The 23,119-nt window shown below is 35.3% G+C and overlaps 1 protein-coding gene across 5 annotated transcripts in view; it reads left to right on the forward strand.

Annotated features, from left to right (window-relative positions):
- The window catches only part of LOC100741781, a 91,852-nt gene that overhangs the window by 14,101 nt on the left and 54,632 nt on the right, over positions 1 to 23,119 (forward strand). For 4 of the 5 annotated variants that reach the window (XM_033319850.1, XM_033319849.1, XM_033319852.1 and 1 more), the window contains one exon: positions 14,239 to 14,828. In XM_033319850.1, the coding sequence (XP_033175741.1) occupies positions 14,798 to 14,828 (31 nt within the window). In that variant the 5' untranslated portion in view covers positions 14,239 to 14,797. The remainder of the gene's footprint in view (positions 1 to 14,238; positions 14,829 to 23,119) is intronic. The other variant, XM_033319851.1, reaches the window with a different exon arrangement.

Genomic DNA, 23,119 nt, shown 5'->3' on the forward strand with positions numbered 1-23,119 from the left:
TGCTATAAAAAATATTATAAAATACTATGTAGCGGCACATGAATCAACGGAAGATTCGGATATTATTGTGCCTTGGAATACCAACGTTGTTTTCGTTTGCTAGGTTCAAAGGTAAACGAACTCCGGGCAAAATATTATCGCCGTTATTCGTGATCGTCAACCGAAGTTACTTTTTATGATAACAACTGTAGGTATAAATAGACGAACGTGCTCTCTAGGACAGTTCAATGGTAGAGTAATTAGCGAGTATTACGACAAACGTGAAACCAAGTCTGTGAAATGTCGCGGTGTTTGTCTCAACAGAATAAAATGGTTCGTACATAATTCGACAAAATAATACAAAACAAAAAACATAGTGCGTCTATTATTTCCTCATGAAACGAAAGAAAGTTTCCGGACAACCTGATAGTTACAGTGATTTTGATATAACTGACTATTACAATTTTATCACTCGTCTCTTTATTAAACGAATCGACGCGTTTAATATAAGTCTCAACTATATCCAAGAACATATTCTGTTTTTCCAAAGGATGCATCACAGACATCATCTTCACTTATCAGGGTGAAGTTGACTTGCATTTTAGGGATAACGGAATTATGGAGATGAGGTAATTAGAAATTAATCCAAAGTTATGAGAGCCGAGAATAACCGAGAAATGCAAATTTTGGTTTCGTGTAGCTCTTGGTATTATCGGGTGTGTTTCAACTTGTAACGGGATATCTTTGGCAGCTTCAGACTTCCGTAACTCTAGTTCGAAATTCAACGTCCATCACGTATTTCTGATAAATCGCGTCGTTTCAAATTTAAGAGAGTCGTGTTTTATTACGACATTATTGAAATTTCAAGATGTTTCGTGTAACATAAGTACTCTATGCAAATAAAGTAATTTCGTCAGCTCTAGATACACATAGTTAAGATTATTATTATACCTGGTATTTTTATGCATTCATACGAATATAAAAGTAATACAAAATAAATATTATAGTATATATATATATTTATTATGTGTTACTATACTTCACTATATATACGATAATACAAAAAATACAGAATGCACGCAATATGAAAAAATATCTAACGTATTCAAAGTGAACCACAGTTCATAACATTTAATAAGTGAAACGAAGCTGAATTTCGATAAATATCCTCGCTGTAATTATTATGTACATATGTATATTTCCTATGAACCTTTATGAATACGCGACGCTATGAAATGTTTGAGAATATCGCAAATTTGCATGGAAATTGACGTTAATTGTTGGTATGTTTGCTTCTATTTAATTGTCTGAACTGGCCGCGGTCAATTTTGTTCGCAATTTGTTTGATATGTGTTTGCGATACGTAGCACCAACTCGCGATTCTAATAACGTTTCATTGGCGTTTATCAACCTTGTTCAGCAAATATTAGGCGATCGCGCGTATCTCAACCGCGTTGCCAATGTTATTATATAAGTTGTCGCTTTCATCGTTTCACGAAGCCGTAAAATGTCCGTTTTAAGACCAGAGGAAAATTAAGGAAGCAAAAATGATGGAAAAATAGGAATTACGTACAAGAGATTTTTAGGATAAATGTAAAAAATGTAAAAACAAAGATAGCGTGTATTTTGGTAGATTAAAAAGCAAACAATAAAATTCACAAAATAACGAGGCGAGAATTAATTAGAAAGTATAATAAAGTTATATAATAGCTTTAATAAATAAATTTGTTTCTACAATTCTCTACAACACTAACTACCATTCTCGACATAGATTCGTAAACCTGTTCGATAAATAAAACACTCGCTTAATTTCTCCTCTTTACGTAATATTTGACATTTTCTTCCTCGAAATAAAACACGAGCGATTTTCCAAAGGAAAAATTACTCCACAAAACCTTCGAATACCACCGACAGAACACATCGTTCAGAAAGGAACGTATGCTTAAACGTAACGTTTGGTTTTCTGTGGAGACAGAAATTGCAAGGGGGAAAAAAAAGGTAGGAAATAGTGCTGCTTGTCAGGCAATCCGGTTTTCGTTGGTAGCACGATTTCCACTGGTATAACTGGTCCGATTTGCAGTGCTAAACAGCATTAAAATTCATGAAAACCCCTGGAGTGGCCACGCTCGGCTGCTCGTCTTTGCGCGTATGCCCGTCAAAAGAAATTCAAACAAACGAGTGCCTGTGGCGAAGTGGCTTACACTCGGCTTCTGCCTATAAATTACCACGCGCAGTGATTTTCACGCGCCACGTACAATCTCACGCGAAAACGACCGTCCTTTCCTCGTGTTTTTCACCCACTCACGCGTACGCAACGTTATCTACGACTGAAACGTATAACACGTCTTTGTAATCAAAGTCAGCCTGGAAAGCGTCCGATTCTACTTAAAACAACAAGCCGAGAATGTAGAAGAAAATATTTTTACGCGATTTTTCGTTCTCGTGGCAACTGAGTTTGAATATTGTTCGGATGTACGTTTGTTTCACTCATATAAGGACCAACCAAGGATTTATCGTAATATCGCAAATTTTATAAAATGTAGGTAGAAGAAACAGCTACGAGGAAAATATTAAGCGAATCCTTGAAATTTTCTTTCATAGCCACGATATTAATTAACGATCGATATGTACATAATAACGATAGTGTAAATCGATTGAAAAAGATTGGAAATGAAGCGTGGATTTATAATGGGTTAAGGAAAAACGAAGTATAGTACTCGTTTGGAAAGTTGCATCAGTGCCTCGCAAGAACAATCTGTGTATCCAATTCTCAGAACTTCATTTTATGTTATAAAAGGTAGAACAGAGAGGAAGAAATTTTAAAGGCAAACAATCATTCCATTCTCACTCAAAAGATTCATCTTCGAACTTTTTACAACTTCCATTCTTTTTCCCTCCCTCTCTCTTGAGTCATTTTTAATTTAATATTTCTCACACCTGTCGTCTTTAAACCGTAGAAAAAGATCAATTTCGAGGCCGCTAGGATGGATTCCATGGTATCGTCTGGAAGGAAATTTCGAATCAGGAAAACAAAGGCTGCCTCCAAATGTAGCACCTACTCTTCTGTTCGCAGTAAAGTATAGTCGATTCCTTATATAACACTGAAAATATTCTTCGTATTATACGAGTGACACACATATGTTATACAAATACGAACATTATGTATGCGATTGAAACGAACTATTTATGAAAGATGCAATTTTTTGTTCACCTTTTTTTTTTATTGCAAATAATTTAATAATCTGTTATAATCGTATCCTGTGTCGTTAGTGAACGTTATCGATCTGTTGCTTTATAGAAACTGCCTGAATATTTCGATCGAAATAACGTATTAAAATTATTTCGTATTTTAACGTATATAAGAATTAAGATGCGGTTGTCGTTAAATTGTCCGCGTATTAAAAAGTATTGGGAAAGTTTATGAAATTGTAGTTAAGAATACCGAGACCTCTACGAATCATCGTTCATGTAAAGTGGATATATATCGTTGAATTTTATATACGAGTTAAGAAAGGATCTGCATTTGCATTTTCATTTGCATTTTCATTTGCATTCATAATATATTCCAACCGTAATTTTTCAAGCTTCATTAAAAGATTTGTACTGGAAAGAGCCTTGCCTCTTGCGTATTTCATCTGAAAAATTTAAGTCAGTCAGTTACGTATTTTCCATCTCGTACAATTCGTGAACATTTTTACCATAACATTACATATATGATACATACTTTTCGTACATGGTCGACAGATCCAAGTGAGATATAGCGGGATTCCGCATGTTAGAACAAAATTATACTTAATGCTTCGTTAAACAACCCTCGATAGATGGAATCTTCACATCCAAACTTGTGTTATTTAACTTGCAATTATTATAGCGGTCGTTATATCACGTACTTCTAACTGATTCTAATTTGCAAATATCATCAGTAGACTGCGTTTGTAGAAAATCGAAAACAGTAGAAACATACAGAGTGTCAAAAAAATACCTGTAATAAAAGGTAATAATAAAAAGCGATAATAAAAAGTGTAATAAAAAAAAAAAAAGCAGCTGTTATAATCTTTGATGGGCGACATAAATTTTAAAGTAACGTCCCATTGCCATAGCTGCGTTAATAAAAATATGAAATTACACGAAATGCAGTCTGATCTTACTTACTTACAATAAATAAATTATTGCTCCGGTGTAACCAGATTTCCCTATGTTTTCCGTAAGAATTCCTGAATAAAGTTGTACCTTCGTTGATATATACCAGCCGCCTTTATCTCTTTCGTATGTCACAATTTTTCTCGTTTAGTTTCCTTTCCATCTACCTTTGTTTCCGAATATCTCACTTTGATCCTCCAACCCTTACTTTTTCTACGGTTGCTTCATTCCCTTCTGTCTTGCCTGGCTCATCCCTTTCTTCTTCTTTCGTTCTCGCTCAGACCAACTGGTTTCTTACGCCAGCAGGTCCCTCCTTATCTACTCTGACCCGTGGTATCCTTTTTACCGTGTACAATATCGTGAAACGCAAGGAATAGCAACGAGGTCGTGGTTCAAGGCCACGCCTTTTCAACCACACGTGTCTCGCAATTTTTTCTTTCCTTCTCTCTTTTTTTTCCCCTCTTTTCTCCTCTCTGATACTTGGCGACTTTTATCGAGGTCCTTTCTTCCCTTTCACGTCGACCATTCGTACTCTTTGTTCGGCCGTGAGGTTATTACCACGCGAGCGAGAAAGGAACTTCTGGTTTCTCAGGGTTTCGCCAGCCAAGAAATGGGTTAAACGAAATTTTTCGGGGCCAACGAAGGGTTTCCTAAGGCTGGCAGATTCTTAAAACAGAAGAAATTTATATACCGCGATGGATTTTCGTCAGTTAAGAGTATCTTTTTTCATTTTTATCCCGTGTTTAAGGTCACGTGCAGCTTTCATGGTTATTGATGTCCACGGTGAGAATGATCGGTGGAACAGAACGTATCGAACTATTAGGTTGTCCGAAAAGTGTCTTTCTTTCGCCAACGTGTTTTTTACAACAGTGCACCTTCGTACAAACGTGAAACCAAGTGTGTGAAATGTCACGATGTTCATCTCAAAAGAACAAAATCGATCGTACGTAATTCAACAAAATAATATAAAACAAAAAACGTAGTGCGTCTACTATTTCCTCATAAAACGAAAAAATTTTTTTGGACAACCTAGTAGAATAGATCGTACGAACGAATATCTTGCAGAGCTTAGAAAATCTGCAGCTTCATTGCCGGAGTCCTCTTTTTTGTAGCACGTTGAGCGAATTAATTAGGTCATGCTGTACTGTTGTACCCTTTTAGTATTGTATTTAGGCGATTAGGGTATGTCTAGTAGAATCTAATAAATGTCGCATTTATATTAACAAAAAGATACATTAATAATAAAATTAAATGTCGTTTATATTTGGTTTACTTTTAGCGATAGGGTGTGTACAGTTTGTATGGTCTGTAGTTAAGAATTTTGTTCCAGAGAAATAAAGAAAGGAATATTCGTATAAACAAAGATGCAATATCAACGGACTGAATTTTTGATAGAAATTTCACGGGAATTCCTGGAAATTAGTAGCGGAGATTTTAATTCGAGAGATTTTCAAAGGGAGAAGGAATTTGCATATTGCGAAGAATTCTTTTGTCCTGAGAATGTCGCTTTTAGGAAAAACGTAGGATGTAAGTAGTCAAAATTTTTAATCAACACTTTATAAAGGAATTTTCTGTCGGAATTTTTTGTATATCAGCGATGGGCATATTAACTCGAGAGATTTTTAAAGCAGAAGGAATTTTCATATCGAAAAGAATTCTCTTAGCCTGAGAATCGTTGTTTCTAGAAAAAAGTAATAAGAAACAAGTATTCAATCCTCAATAGAAATTTTGCAGGGAAAGATTAATTTTTTAGAATTTTTAACTCAATTCTTTGTACGTAACGTAATATTTGAATAAATTCTTAAATTGGCTAAACAATAAATATATTTTTAGTAAAAATAGTTCACAATTTTATATCTGTGTTTTCTTTACAGAACCACTCGAAAAAACATATTTCTATTAATAATTACTTAAAAAAAAAAAACTTTTCTTTACAAAGCAAAATATATTTAATTCCAAAAAGTACAAATTGTAAAGATATCAACGTATGGTGAAGATTTCATTGTTGTTTCCTTCTTCTCTTTCGACAAATAACAGATCATGTGGCTTTTTATTATTAGGTTGCCCGAAAAGTTTCTTTCGTTTTATAAGGAAATAACAGGCACAATGCTTTTTGTTTTATATCAGTTTATTGAATTATTCACGAACATAATAATAGAAATATAACAAAATAAAACAGAAATTGTCGTTCATCTATTATCATCTTATGAAACGAATGAAACTTTTCGGACAACCTAATATTTATTTTATCCTTCTATGATATCTCGATAGAAACAAAGCGTTCAATTCCGTGAGTTTCACAGTTCCGTGAAACAGTAAGCACGTGAATTTCAAGTTTCGTTGTATTAATGTCACGAGTTAGGTATTTCGAGATTGAAACAGCGTATTGTTACGGATCATTGAAATCCTTTCCTGTAGGATTTTATTTACGTCGAAAGTAATAACAAAATCTAGTTAAAAGAATCTCGCTCGTAGGTGTCGTGGATACAGCTAAAAGCAGAGAGATTTGATTAAAAACATCAGTTTGCGTGAAGATGAAAGGTTTGATTTTATACTTACTTGTTGACATTCTTCTTTTACATTCGTTTTAATAAATACAAATTATCATTGAGATTTATTTTTCAAGCTGGTTTCAGGTCATTAAAGGTTCGTGGAATTCTATGATAATGAGAAGATATTTAATTTTCACATTGAGTGTGTAATGAATAATCATTTCACGTTGCTAGAATATTAAAATGCAACATATTAATTAATTAGCATATTGGAGTTATTTTATGCGTTATACTTCTGAATACCGAGCGTTAATTACCCGATATTTGCCATGTTGCACTGAAATCGAACGAAACTCAATTCCATGTTTTATTGTCTCTCGTTCATCAAAATGTAAATTTCTACGAAGAATTTACGGTCTAATTATTACTTGCTATCGCTTTATTCTCATCTTTGAATCTGCTGCAGCATGATTATTGCAGATGTTTGTATAAATTCATATCTTTATGGATACAACTAAAAAGATGAAATCTACCCGGAGATTTGTTTCATCCAATAAAAATTATAACGAGTACCGTACTTTTGATATTTTCTATACCTCTGTTCATTAAAAAATTCACAATCCACTGATTATTGTTTTCAAACATCTGAACTTCCCCAATCTCAAAATAATTCTCTAAAATTCCCCCAATTTAAAATTCAAATTCTGCCCGCAACCTCACACTGCCATTTACAATGCTGATTTATTTCGAGTTCAAAGATCTTAGCACGGTTATAACAAATTAGCTTCAGAGCTGGAAAACGTTAAGTATTCCGCCCATTTCAAATTCAAATTCTCCCCGCAACATCACACTGCTATTGGGTTGGCAACTAAGTGATTGCGGACTTTGTCATTACCACCTAATGACAAAATCCGCAACCACTTAGTTACCAACCCAATATTTACAATGCTCGTTTATTTCAACTTCAAAGACTTTAGCACGGCTATAACAAATCAGATTCAGACTTGCGAAATATCAAGTACGTAATAGAAACACCAAGGTATTTCCACGATGGAAGAAAACAACGTACCTACCAGGTACGAACGATTTTCTAAAAACACTCGTGCAACTTAAAATTCACCATCTTCGTACTACTTAGGACTATCTGACAAAAGTGTGTACAAAATTGTATCCGTACTAATAGACGCCGGATAAAACCTAATACACGATGTGCATATCTTACGTGAAAATCTTGCAAAAGTCGCGTACGTGCACCCATCAAGAATAACCCTGGTCGATAACTATCCCTCGGGATTATGTTTCGAGGTAAAATCACTACGTAAGTTCCAACACAGTGTATCAGCAGCGTCTTCCATTCAGCTACCGGCATCTTCTATTATGTATGTAGCTCCTAATATCGCGGAACGCTTTTCGTATTCCGCAAACGTTCCAATTTCGCCGTAAATTTCGACGAGCTTCGGTTAAGTAGCCAGGGGAAGCTTCCCTAAAGTACACGAAATGCCTAGGTCCGCTCTGTGCGTGAACATACACGCGTCTCAAACGCTTGCTGATGGCTCGAGGATCGCTGATAATACGAGGGATGCCTGTAGACTCGACGCTGATGATTTAGAGATTTATTTAACGACTTATGCCACGAACGAGTATCGCGAATAGCTGGCTGATACTGATCGTGGAAAAAATTTCAAATGGAAACACATTTGTGAAATTTTGTTTCCTTTTCCAACCTTCCGTACGACCATTCCCACTCGTCCTCCTGGTCCTGTTCCATAGAATACGGCAGCCAGAGTGCTCGTAGCTCTGATCCCCGAGCAATGGACGCGGAGTACTATTGAGAAGCTGAGAATTTCGATACACCGACCAGTGGTAGAAAATGAAACTGTCGAGGGTGGATCGAGCGATATGATCGCGATGTTTAAATGGAGTGAAAAACGAGCGTTACATTCGTTTTAATGGTTTTACGTCGATCGGTATAATAAGAGTAGGAGGATTCTGTGACTTGGTGTAAGAGGTACCGATGTCGTAGCTTTGCAAAAGTGAGTTAAACCTGATAGAGAGTTAGTGACAATTTCAAATTCTATGTAGAAACGACGATAAGCCAAATGTCAATGTTTTTCGTACAATAAACTTTGCCTGCAAAATACCAAAGTCAACATGGAATACGTAAAATAGCGTAAGCTTTGATTCTCCAGTTTTGTGTTAGAAAAGAGATTTGAAACAGCGGGAACTTGTGTGTTGTAAATTATTCGAACATGAATTTTTTAAACATAACTTTAAATATTGATATCTCGACTTTGTAAATATATTGGTATTGGTATTAAGCAGTTGTTAAAATTTATGCAACAGAATTTTCTCCTAGAAAAAATAGAAGCAAGCCACGGTAGCTGATATTAATACAGATATGTACAATATATTATACTCTTCAATATGGAACAACCTTTTCGAGGTTGGACCAAACTTTCTGTGAGGATTTAAAAGGATTAGTTTACCAGATGTTGTGTGAAAACTCGCCCAGGAAATTGCAATTGGTCGGTACAAGCATAGTTCGTTCTTTACAGCTTTTTTTATCTCAGCCTTTAATGAAAATTTAAACAACATATTTCGGAGATTTATAATAGTTATACACACGTTGAAAATTTCATCAACTAACCGTCGTAACCTCGGCAGCAAAACCCCTGGAAACAGACGTTTGTGAAACCTATAACTCGTTTTTTTTCTATCTCTTTAAACGTTTCCGTAGAATAATCAGCCGATGGTCTGATCGAAAATCTTGCTACACGCATCTAAAAATTGCATTATTCCTTCAACTTCAACGTAGGATTGTGTATGGATAAAATAAAAGTTATTGTCGAAGTTCTATATTTTATGCGGGATTGACATTTTTTAAAGTTGGTGTTGCGGAAATCGAGGTTTGGTTAGTTTCACTAAAGGGATTTGCAGGGTAGGACGATTCGTATTATCGGGGCCGATTAAAAATAAATATTGGCTCAATTAACGCGACCCAATCCGGGTTAGTTTGAACCTGCTTCGATAGCGCCAGCTTCGATGAATTTTTCTGTTAATTGGCGATTTTTTAATGAGATCTTGAATATTATATTCCATCGCTATTTTCTTTTCTTTTCTTTAACTCGTGCTGCTTATATTTTTATTACACTATTTTATTATGTTACCATGCTTTTATTGTATTGAGCAGGAATTGGGTCAATGTATAAAGGCTCAAAAAATTGGAGATATCGAGCGAAGATAGCCACGAATTTTATGCGATACGGAGATGTATGCCGGTTTGCGGCAGCATTTTTTAGAGTCGGATATAAAATCACATAATTTTCCAGCGCTTTTACCGTCTGCTGAAAATTCAACATATTTATCATTCTGCAAAGGATGTTCCAAAACAAGGGAGAAAAAAGAATGAAATGCTCGTCGTTTGCCAAACCTTCCAAATCTTTATTCTGATTTTTTTTAATAAAAAGAAAATACCCAAATTTTGGGGATATTAAATAAATACGAAGAGTAGAATGTAAGGAATTTCATTGAAATACTACCCCGTATATTTGATGTCTGAATTATTGTTGAATTTAAAGAAAAGTCCCTGGAATTTTCTTTCCATCAGGAAGAATGGAATAAAATGTTAGAAATGTTGTTAGAATATTAGTTTACAAATCTTTCGTTCCAATAATTCCAACACAAATTTATTGTCAAATTTTTCGCTCTTCTGTGTTTCTCGAATCATTTTTTTTTTTTTATCATTATCGAATATCTCATATTTAAGGAAACATAAAATAATTATTACGTTAATATAAAGTTAATAATATAAAGTAATTTTTCGTTTTGTTTCGAAATATCAAAAATCTTTTTGTTTTTTAAAACGAGATACAGATTCGGATATAAAAATTCAAAGAAAGTAACGGGATTCATTTTGGAAACTTGTAAGTTCGTTTAACGACACAAATTTCTCTCAATAATAATGATATTCCTCTTACAAAAATTACGAATTATCGAGACATAAAAATTCAAAGAACGTAGCAGTATCGATCGCCGAAAGTAACAAATTTATTTAATATTTTATTTTCTTCAACGACTTACGGCAAAACGTGTATCATCGTTAAGCGATAGCGGTTCAAAATGTATATTTCTAACCGCTTTCATTGAGAACCGATAGCGGAAGCGAAGTCACGTCCGGAAATAATAAACGATGAGCATCGTTCGAACACCAGCGGAACACTTTTAACGAGCCACGTTAGATGTTCCGCTTATCAGGATTTACTTAACGACTCGAAAAAGCCTTTCCAATTTTACGCGACACGCGCTTCGGATCCTCGTTCGTTCAAATGTACACAGAATACTGAAAATATCACCGTAAACGTTGCTCTTCCCTTCTTCCTTATTTCCTAAAGGGAAATATAGTCTGTAAATGTTACTTTGTGCCTCTGGTTTTTCTGCTTTTGCGGCTTTCAAACAATCAATGAAAATGAAAAATGGGCTTGTTTTATAGGAAAGCCTCGTTTCGTGTATCGCAGAAAATAAATAGAAAATTTACGATAAAAGCGTTTGATCACAGTTGCTTCCTTTTGACGAAACTAAAATTACAGCGATCTTACAGTCGAGTGATGATTTCATGATTGTTGTAGTCGTGCATATGCTTAGCGCGATATTATGACGAATGTGCAAGGATAAGTAAAATTATAGGAAATGTGCCTGGGGTTTGAGAATTTTTCGCATAATTTTTCTATCGCGTCTAATTTCTATTTGAACGCTTATCACAGAAAAGTGTTATGTCCATGTCGTATGTGTTGCCCAGAAGATTTGGAAATTTCATTTTCGCTGTAAAAACACACTGTCGTGATTATATCGATCGAGTTTGAAATCAATCTGAACACGTGTACGGGAATTACAAGATATTTAGTATAAAATTAGTATACAACATGAGTAGCCAGCCCTAATCCTGTATACTATTAGCCTCGATGAATATTGAGGTTTGTTGATGTAATTTATAATTGACCGTTTAATTATTTTTCTAATTTCTATCAAATATATACAACAAATATATATCCTGTAGTTTGTCATAAACATTTTCATATTTCTTTCAAGCTTTACGAATAAAATCACGATAGTCGAGTCTCGTTACATCGCCAATGGAATTTTTAGGCTTCTGGCATAAAACGCAGAATATTTATAAGAGTTTCTTACAAGTTTCGTAGGTAAACGAAAATTACTAGAATTTGACGCAGTATCACGAAGTTCCTTTCGATGATGAAGCGTCTACAAGTCCCTTTTATTAATAGTAGCATCGATCCTCGTCAATCAACATTATGCACATCGCGGTGCGCACAATCTAACGCATCAGAAATTGTGTGTGCATGATGCGTGACGTAAACCTGGACAGATTCACCTTATCCCTTCGATATACACGACGAACGAACTAAATTCCCGGAATTCCTTTGGAACAAAGCGCCTGGATTATGGTTCCGTGCCTTTTGGTCGAACCGAGAGTCCATTGGATTCCTGTGGCCCAGTTGCCTGGATACTCATCGATGAGAAATGAATAAAAGGCCGGTGTAACGTAATACCTACGACCTCCATCGAATTTAGATGAATTTTCATCTAAAATTCTTCAAGCTTTTTCAGACACGGTGCTTTCAATTTTCTATGCTTTTTAAATAAAATACGGCAGAGCCGTGTTTATTGGGGCAAAGTTTTAACGAACGCTCGACGTGTGGTCTTTGAGTTAGTTCTGTTTCGTTTGCCAGATAAATTGTACTCGGATCAAACGATAAATCAGGTAAATTATATTCAAACGCGATTCAGATAAATGAAATTTTACTGTGGCGGATTTTTGGAAGTCTTGTTTCATTTATTTACGCATATATATAACATCGTTTCTTTCTTTCACAGGCCTATTTTCATCGATACTTTTAGTAGCGTTTCATCGTAGTAGCTCATTTATTGCACTGGTAGCAGTTTGAAAACATGTTTTGTATATAAAAAAATAAAAAGGAACTGAGATCAATTTCTTCCTTTCTTCCTTCATAAATGACGTTATAGAAGCTTCTGGTTATAGAAGCTTTATTGACTAAGAACCTCGGGATTCTATGGATTTCATTGATAGAATGTCTATCGGGTTTTTTTTATAAATTTAAACTATTTACGAACTTGTATACGTTCACGTAATATCGTCATCCTAACTTTTCCTGCAAATATTGTCAAAAGTTCCTCTGGGAATATTACCACATTTAGGAATTTTCAGTTAAGAAGCCATGTAACCATATCTGCTTCAAGAAATCTAAATCCTTTTTATATCTTTTTAAAGCTGTATACATCTAGAATACCGTGGTAAAAGGGTACTTTGAAATTTTGAAAAATGGCGAGGTTCCAACGCTGAATACGAACGCATTCTTTTACTTTAGAGGAAGGTTAACTTAAAACTTCAAACACGTTTTTCTCGAAACTATGTTTTTCGACCTTGCACCGGGTAGATCTTCGAAACTCTCCATTGGATTAACTTGAAATTTTTAAACGTTATCTTCTGAATTTTTTCAAACGTTTAAAGTTGCTTTTCGTCAGCGTGAAATCAAATGCTTTCCTTGACAAGCCGCCATTTCTTTATTTTTCCAAGCTATGAAAATGTTTTATGCCACATCGAGGATAATCTGTTTTCACCACTGTCATTTTCTAATTTTATGTGATACAGAGTTCAAATGTTGTTGGAAATTTGCTATAAAAATGTTGATCCTTTAGCAAATATTTGTAGGCGAGAAGAAATGTTAGATTTACCCTACTTTTTTAAGCCTTTGCACCCTTAAATGGGTAGATTCGCGATTGCACGCAAGAAAGTTTGCAAGATGATCTTTTAAGCACTGCTTTAACGTTATTGTCGCTACACAAAGTCTAGGCGAAGTATTAAAATTCTATGGAACTCGTGTGTTCTTCGGGAACGCGTTTCTCGCGAAACATGCAAAGTTTTAACGCTCCTGTGAATATCAATTTGGACTAGGCATTTTAGTGGCTTGCTGCTGTCTTAATGTTTAAATAAAACTAATATTCTTCCTTTGAGGAAGTTTTCTGAAGTGTGTCGAGGACATGGTTTATTCGTGTACTTTAACTGTAGCTGATGGGAAACTTGTTTTCATCGAAACCATCTAACTCATCTGTTTTATATACGTAACACGAATAAAAAGTAACTTGCATTTTCAAATTTGAAATTTTACTTTGTAATTTCATTTCTTAACTTTTACGAACGCAAACGTGTCCTTCTTAAGACTCGGACATTCTATAAATGTATTTCAAAATTTGCTATCTTCTTGCAAAGAGAAACTAAAGTTGATCTTCCGATAGACTCGTGTACGTATTTATTTACTAAATATTAAGATACTTGCTGATAAAATACTAAACGCGACGATGAAAAGCAAATTGTAAAAAAAACCGATTCAAACGCAGAAGCCTGAAATAGGTGACCTCGACATTGAACGATCATGCTTACGGTCTCCATTCTACGTCAGAATACTTTTTCCACTTGCTATACGTATTTCTTCTTTCCAATGAAGAACAATCACTAATTTTAATATAAGATAATAATATATATATATCATTCTATGTAATAAATATAATATAACATCGTTTCTTTCTTTCACAGGTCCACAATGAACAGTTCCACCGAGTGTCCGTAAACTCTGCTCTGGTTCTTGCACGACAACCGAATCAAAGATCCATCGTGACTCTATCGACAGAATCAAAGCGAAGATTTTGCATTTCGAAGGAGGTACGATGACCTTGCAAGAAGCGGAAGGCTCGCGATCGATGGTGACCGAGGGAACTCGCGACTCATCGACTGGTCCGTGTGTCAGCAGCTTGTCGAAATCTTTGATAATTCGATTGTCTAATCTCGCAACGACACGTTGACCATGACGTGGGAAAGGCGTGCGATCGTCGGCACGTTGGTTGATCGCTTAACGAGGACGAAGAAAGCTCGTGGAGGGAAAAAAGGGATTGTCTAGAGATCCCTGGTAATTGGATACCTGCGATTTACAGGCAACAGAAATAGAGAGAAAAAGGGAGAGAGAGGGAGATAAAGTGACATTTCCAGAGAATAATCGCTCGTGTCTCCATCGAGCGATTTGGGAAGGTTCGATTGACGGCTAGTCGGCTGGAACAACGTGGGACCATCCGGAACAGTGAGCACACTGAGCACCGAAATGAAGCTCGGGGATAATATAACGATGGAAGGTGAGTTGGATCGTGTTCTTTTGACCAGGTGATGGTCGCGTGGCAACGGTCGCAAAAAGCAGAGAATGGTTTGACAGAACGTGGAAATGATATTTTGAATATCAAACGGAAATAATATGAAGGAGAATGTGATGTAAAAATTCTACTTTCTTCTTTGTTTTGTCATAAATTAGTCGAGTAGTTGGTTTTTGGGATAAAGTAAGCAATGATAAAAATAGAATGATAATTATTTGTTGGAAAATGTCATTAGAATATGTATAATTGTTTTTTTGGAAAGATTTATTGTCAAAACTAATTTGTTTGAATTTACAATGTAAATTCGTAGTCAGGTTGCCTTCTGATGGCGAGTGGAAACACAAGCGTAGAGAATAACTAACACGTAGTCATGGAATACAAAGACATTGATTAATAGAATGTTAAAAAAAAAAAAAGAATATATAGGTGTAGAAACTACCAGCGTAATGTAATTTTCCATTTTGGAATTTCGCGTTTTTGAAGAGTTTCAAAAAACTCATAGAACTTTTGCTTTTTTTTTAATTCTACGGTATTTTGGCAACAGTTTGTATCTTCCTTGAATTGCATATTTTTGCACATATTTTTTATTTGGAAAAATGTTTTTCTCTAACGTATTATACTTCAAATTATTCTACTTTATTTGTAATAATTTTTATCTTTAATTAAAAAAAAAAACCTTGAACGTCGAGTGCAAGAATTGCAACGATAGAATACACGAAGATAAAAGGGGCAATCGTTGCTCTTATTATTTATTTTATTTAAAGTGGCATCAGATTGTTAGCGACAAGGGCAATTATATTACATCTTTTTCTTTTTTAATCAATTTTAAATTGAGAAAAGGACGCGCAGTTGCTTGCTATTCAACTCGTTCTTAATTGTTTCGCTGTTATTGATTTCCGGAATATGGCCACGTTTCCTCGTCGACAGGCTACGATCGTCGCAGTTTGCCTCATCAGACTTCGTTGACATACTCTCGCTCGTTAGCCAAATATTCAGGCAAACTCCGATGAAGCAAACTCCTCTGTTTACGAAACGCTGGCAGAAACATACGAGACGTGACTACTGTTTCGAGATCAGATGATACGATTCCAACTTCAACGTTCCCTTGTTTTCTACCGTTTGTCTTGATTTCCTTTGCTCGAGAATTCTACACAATTTTTCCTGCAAACGGAATTATTCAACTACAGCTATTTCTGATTTTCTGTCTGCCTTCGTTTTTTGACGTTGAAGAAACGTCCAATTTTATTATTTTTCCATTCTTACTACAAAGAAAAACTAGAATGAAAATATTCGAGAATATTCCAGAGAAGTCGCCTAATTCCGTCTTCTAATTCTTTTTTTACGTTTCCTTTCTTCTTATTTATTTATCTTGGAGCAAGTTTTAGTTGGCATAATCAAACAAGTTGTTTTGATATTTTTCTATTTACTGAAAAGTTTATCGTGCAGATATTTTAGAAGAGAGCAAGAGATTTCGAAACCGGAGAACCGGGTTCGTTAAGATCATCTCGGTTTCTCTTTCTATCTTTGGATTAATTAATACCATTTAATCGACATGCCGAGGAGTAATACATGCCGTTGATTGGATTATCAGTAATCAATAACGACGTTTCATTACGTACGAGTTCATGCACATTCATGAACCAACGCAATGCGGATCCAACCGGTCGCAGTTGATTATTTTCTGATAATTTCGCGAAATGGAAACGGAAGTACGTGATTCCCTCTAACCAATTCCTAGAAATACACAATTTCCTACTAACATTTGAATAACCTAATGTCCATTATCCTATATCCTTTCAAATCGAGTTCGATTCGAAACAGAAACGATATTCGCATGCTTTTGCCTACTTATTATGTATCTGTTCTATCATTCCTCTGGTAAAATAATAACGACGTTCGCTATCGCATATCAGCGATTCTCATTTCGAATAAAAATTGTGATGAGGATTTAAAATGCAAATAAAATGGAAAGAAATTTCTTTCTTTGTTCGTTATTCGTCCGTCTTCCAATAATATCGATATTAATCATCGATCATTTACACTTCAAATTGAATTCGATTGAAAATATGAAACAAAAATTCTACATTTTTATCATTTCTCTCAAACTTCCTTACTAAAATGAAAAGAACTTTCTGATTGATTTTAACCAATAGGATCTAAACCTCTGTAAGACTAGTATTCTAATCATCAAAGGATTTTTCCAAAAATCAGTAAAGAAAGATTTTCTACAATTTCGTCTAATTTTTGGACATCCTGATGTATTGTCCGAATAAAATTCTCGTTAGACGAAAAATAGTCCCTTAATTAGTTTACGATCAATAATTTCTACATTTATGCAAAAACGAATTTCCGGACTATCGGAGAACTTGAGTAAAAAGAAAAATAAAGGGATGGACAATTTTAGTGAATTTTAGGTATCCTGATGAACTGAAAATTGCTGTGCCAAGAGTAATCTCTCGATCAATTTCACCCGATATATTCTAAACCTTCCTATATACAACTTAAACCTCAGCAAATTCGTAGATTTCAATTATAGCAGCTGTGGCCGTTGGTTTCAACCCCTAAACGCAGCGTGCCCTCGGGGTTCGACCAGCAGGAGGGTCGCAGAGGGTCGAAAGAGGGTTGCTTCGTGACTCTTAATCGAGTTTACGTTGATTAATGGAGCTGACTGTCGATCACAGCCAGGCCTTGATATAAGCGCCACGATAAACTCGCCCTAAGCACGTAAACACCGATATCGATGACGATTCGATGCTCGTGTTTCCATGGAATTATCCCACTATCGCGTCGATGCATTTTTCGAACGTAGAAACTTGAAATGTAGAAGAATTTAGGAATATAAGAATTTCAAAATGTACGAGTTTAGGGATTTAGAGAGATCTAGGCATATAGAAATATGGGAATAGAAGAATACAGGAATGTAGAAACTCGGGGATATAGGAATTTGGTTATGCAAGAACGCAGAAATGTAGAAACGTGGAAATGTAGAAATTTGGGGATTTCAGGATACAGGGATAGAGAAACATAGAGACGTGTATAGCAATGTGGGGATGTAGGAATTTAAGAATCTAGGGATTTAAAGATGCACGCATTTAGGAATCCATGGACTTCGAAGTGCAAGGTTTTGGGGATCTAGGGACTTGGAAATGCAGGAATTTAGGAATCTAGGGGTATAGAAGTGTAGAAATTTAGACACTTAGAGATATAGGAATTTGGAAATGTACGAATTTCAAGAGACGGATATGGCAAGTCTAAAAATATTGGAATTTAGAAATTTGACGATTTAGGAATTTAAAAACATAGAAACTTACTAGTGTAGGAATTTAGGAATCTAGGGATTTAGAGATGCACGCGTTTGGGAATCCATGGACTTAGAAGTGCAGAGTTGTGGGGATCTAGGGACTTGAAAATGCAGGAATTTAGGAATCTAAGGGTATGGAAGTGTAGAAATTTAGACACTTAGAGATATAGAAATCTAGAAATATACGAATTTCAAGAGACGGATATGGTAAATATAAAAATATTGGAATTTAGAAATTTGACGATTTAGGAATATAGGGATTCAAGAGTAATATTAGATTGTCTGGAAAGTTTCTTTCGTGTTAGAAGGAAACAATAGATGCAAAACATTTTTATATTATATTTTATTACACGTATTAATATACTGCACGTAACACAAAATGGATCATACGATGTAAATTGTAGGATAAAAAAACTAATGGTCAAAATAATGTAAAACGAAAAATGTTGTGCATCTATTGTTTCTTTGTGAAACGAGAGAAACTTTTCAGACACTCTAATAGAAACATAGTAATGTAGATATTTAAGAATATAGGAATGCAGTAAAATAGGGATTTAATACAATAGTAGTATAAACAAAATTAATTTAAGAATACAGCAATGTCTTATATTCCGATTGTTCACAACAGCTAATAGCGAATTTTTAATATCGCCATTTACATTAATGAAACTACGTAAATTAATTATTTCGTTTATTTTTTAAAATTAATTCATTCATTAAATCAAAATTAACGTTTAATCTTATCGATATTTAATATACGTAAATTGTAATAAATTTCTCCTTCTCAATATAGTTGACGAAAGTTTTGGTAGTAAGGCGAAATTTGATGAACGATATCAGTTCACAGAAACGACGTTTCATATCGTGGGTATATCAATCGGATAATTTGAAGCAACGAAATCTCGGATGAGATGCAGTTATGCCTCTGTATAATTGCGAAAATATTTCATCCGGTAGGATGGATGATAAACGAGCTCGCGTATTCGTTGCCGTACACGCATCCCTTTAATTCCGCAAGTGTGTCAAGGTGATGTGTGTGCTGTGCACACGTACTCGCGCAAATGCTGGCGTTCGATTTGGAAAAGTCCACGTGCCGAGTCGACGATAAACTTAATGGCGAGCAGATGATTTACGAACGTTTCAAACTGTCCATTTCTTGACACGAATATCTATATCGATATTATTTAAATTTCTTATTTGCTCATTTCGTTCGATATACCATGATCGAGCCAAATTCTCTATCAAATAAAAATACAATTCTCACTTATCTTATTTACTTAAATATTTGTACAGATACCAAATATATAAAAAAGAAACATATCAACATTATTTAGGTTATTTCTCTCGTTGTTCGTCATTTATTTTCGCAACAGTATTTAAATTCATTATTTACTCGCTTGGTTCATATATCATAACCGAAACAATTCTTGTTATCTAATCTACTGTTTCCCCAATAGTAAGATAAATGCATAAAACAGATATATCAAGAGGGAGATTTTCTCATTTGTACATTTCGTTAATACACCGTACGTAACCAGAGTGCGTATATTTATGCAAATTAATATTCATATAACGTAAATTACATTATCACCAAAAAAAAAAAAAAAAAAAATACAGAAAAAAGGGAATCTAGGTAAGAAATCTGTTTCGTCCATTAAATACCATAACGAGTATGTTCTATTTCGGCTATTTTATATATTTTTGCGTCTTAGGCGGATTTCCGCACCTTTAAGTTTCCCTTAAGTGCCTTAAGTTTCCCTTAAAATCCACAGATTAATCGTAATCGATTTAAATCCATTCGCTATCTTTCTATTCCCCGCAACAGGCAAGATAAATAAGTGACATAAGTATATCAAGAGAAAACTGATGAGATTTGTTGTTTGCCCATTTCAGTGAACGAACGAAACGAACAAACGTCTCGAGCAGAAGCCGTGCACGTGAAGTAGAGCGATCGCAATCTTGACAATTATTTTTCCATCGTCATCGCGATCGATATCTCTGCACGTGTGTAGTATATAGATGTGTGTGACTGGAACGATTCCAGCTAAGAGCAGCCAGAGAGTTAGCCGGCACTAGTTATGGACGGAAAAGAGGATATGACCGAGATAATACGAACACAGATCCGGCTCCAAGCGATTCGTGGACCCTTGGCGATTTAACAATTGACTTGTGCCTACGAGTCGTCTAGCGGAGTAATTGGAAATGACCCGCGACTCGTTCTCTGCTCTTCATACCGCTTTCCCCCATTCAATTCTTCCTTCGACGAACGATCGCCGATCGTATTGCTCGCTTGCTCGATCGAGAGAAGACCAGCAATTTCCACCTTTCAAATTCCTTGCGGCGTTTAACGTTAAATTCCTTCCTCTCAAATTTTCGCCAACGATTAACGTTCTAAGGTTTATTGGGAATCCTTTACTCGTCGATAAACAGCCAGTGCTGTGGTTAGGTCTTTGAGAAGTCGAATGAAACGTTCTGATCTGAATTTTGCAATTTTCTATTTAATTGTTTATACCTTCAATTTCAATAGTCGTCGATCGAAAAACGTGGAGGAAGATTGAACGTTGGCATTAATTTGAGAAATAGTTTGCTAGTTGTGGCTAAAATCGATATTAGCAACTTCCTAGGATTTCATTGGAAAATGTAGGAATATTTTTGATCTGAATTTTGCAATTTTCTATTTAATTGTTTATATCTTCTATTTCAATAGCCGTCGACTGAAAAACTTAGAGGAAGATTGAACGTTGGCATTAATTTGAGAAATCGTTTGCCAATCGTGGCTAAAATCGACATTAGCAACTTCCTAGGATTTCATTGGAAAATATAAGAAAATGCGTTAACACAACGTTAATATTCTCGTTATTATCTCGCGGGTCTATCAAGAAACAAGCACAGCAGCTTTATAGAAACGATAATTATAGACAAATATAACATTCAGAATCGATCTTGAGATAAACCACTGAAATCAACGTTAGAAACATTTGAATTATTGTTTGATCGCAATAAGAAGATATAAAAAGAAAGATTGCAATTTCTGTGACGAAATTGCGCAATATTATACCTGGAAAACGAGTATGTCCTTCTAGCTTCTAGATATCCCTCTTGTCGACGAGAAAATCCAACAGAATTCTTGATAACGGAAAATACGATGACTCCATGCTCGGTCGAATCTTCCAGCGGAGGGATTAATTATCGTTTAATTATCGTCTAGCGGGTGCATCAGCGCGGTAACGAAATTTCTCACGGGAAACGGGGGCAACAGGTTAGCCTTAGGGGCACGAAGGACGCCGACCAGAGACGATGGCAATTTTTTTAATACGGTTAGTTAATGAATCTTACCGGAAGGTAAATTTGCTTGAGTCGGATGGCGTCGTCTGAGAAGTCGATGGCTATCAATCGAGTTAGCAGCCAATCCAGTCACATTAACGAGCAAAGTGTGAATTCAAATTTACACCTGGCTTGCCCCTTCATTTTATTGTCGTACAAACTTGCTAGAAAAATTGACTTTTGAATTAAAGTATTAATGTTTAAACGATTAATAGGATGTGGCTTCTCCTTGCATCCAATTTTTCCTTTAATTATCTCGTTTATTCTAATTTCTTGCTATAATTGTATTAACTTTTTAATTTCGTTTAATCCGTGTCACTTCAGATATTTGTAATTAGAGCTTGAAGAGATATAACCTTTCTGCCTCTCGTCTTTTAAATTTTAATTGCCTGTGCAGCGAGTAGCGTTAGAAGTTTTAATGACTTTATAAAATCAAGTTGTAGAATGGAAGCTGTACGTATAGAAAAGCGTAGAAAACAGTATTATGATGGCATAAATTGATATTGTCAAAATATTCCGAAGCTGTCCTGGGAGAAAGTAATTAAGTTCGAAGTCGATTCTTATCTATCATCGTGTGCTTCATCTAATTTCCTTCGCTTCCTTTAGATCCATCGCCTCGTTCCAATCGGACGAAAAGTTGTCCGGCTTTGATCACCGACCTTTCAATTAATTATCGTTCGCCGAGTGCAATAACGGGGTAACGAAGTTTATCGGTGCACAGAGGGCGACGAAACCGCGGATAAAAGGAGGAAATGAGCGATTCTTAGGTGCCGAATCTCCATGTCTATGCGACTAGGGAAATTGAGAAATCGAAACTACGTTAGTATGAAAATTGAAGACTTTCGATAGAACTAAAACACAAATATTAGATTGGCAACTAAATGACCGCGGATTTTGTCAATACCAGCTATTGACAAAAGCCGCAATCAGTTAGTTGCCAACCCAATAATTGTCTGTTCGATTTGTAATGCATTTTAATGATGTATCACCTTCGAACGACTGTAATCTTAAAATACTCTTGTTTTCTATCTTGTAAATTAATCCAGGACTACTAGTTCTCAAATTAATCACGTAATCTGTTATTTACTTAACTTGAAGCGTTTATTTTCGTTTATTTATATCATTTTCTTGCATTAAATAAATTCGTGGAAGTAAATAATCACCGTTGAAAGGCTCAATATTAATAGGAAAAAGTTGGAGTCTATCGAGTTTTCTCATTAGTCAAGTCACCTGACATCGTGTTCCTTCCATTCGAATAATTCACCACCTTTTTTTTCATTTGGTAAAAAAGATGTTCGATATTTCGCGTAAAACGTAAAGACGCAAAAGGAAGAAATAAGGAAAACAGAGAGGAAATAGGAACGACAGATGGCAAAGTTGGCGTAAAAACAACCACGGTTCCAAATCCCCTGCTCATTAAAAATCGACAACGGATCAGTAATCGAAGCGTGGCAAGATGCTTTGTCACGTTATTAAGCCAATTTATCGGAAGTAATCAAATCACGGATGAAATCAAGCCGATGATTGAAAACAGATACTAATCGTGGCCAACGAACCCCAATCTCATCGGCATTCATTTTCCACTTGGAGCTTTCAAACTTATTGATCAATAACCATCCGCACTTGCAAGATGTTCATATTGTGTGTTATG

This window comes from Bombus impatiens, unplaced genomic scaffold (genome assembly GCF_000188095.3).
Source record: "Bombus impatiens unplaced genomic scaffold, BIMP_2.2 scf_0217, whole genome shotgun sequence".
NCBI lineage: Eukaryota > Metazoa > Arthropoda > Insecta > Hymenoptera > Apidae > Bombus > Bombus impatiens.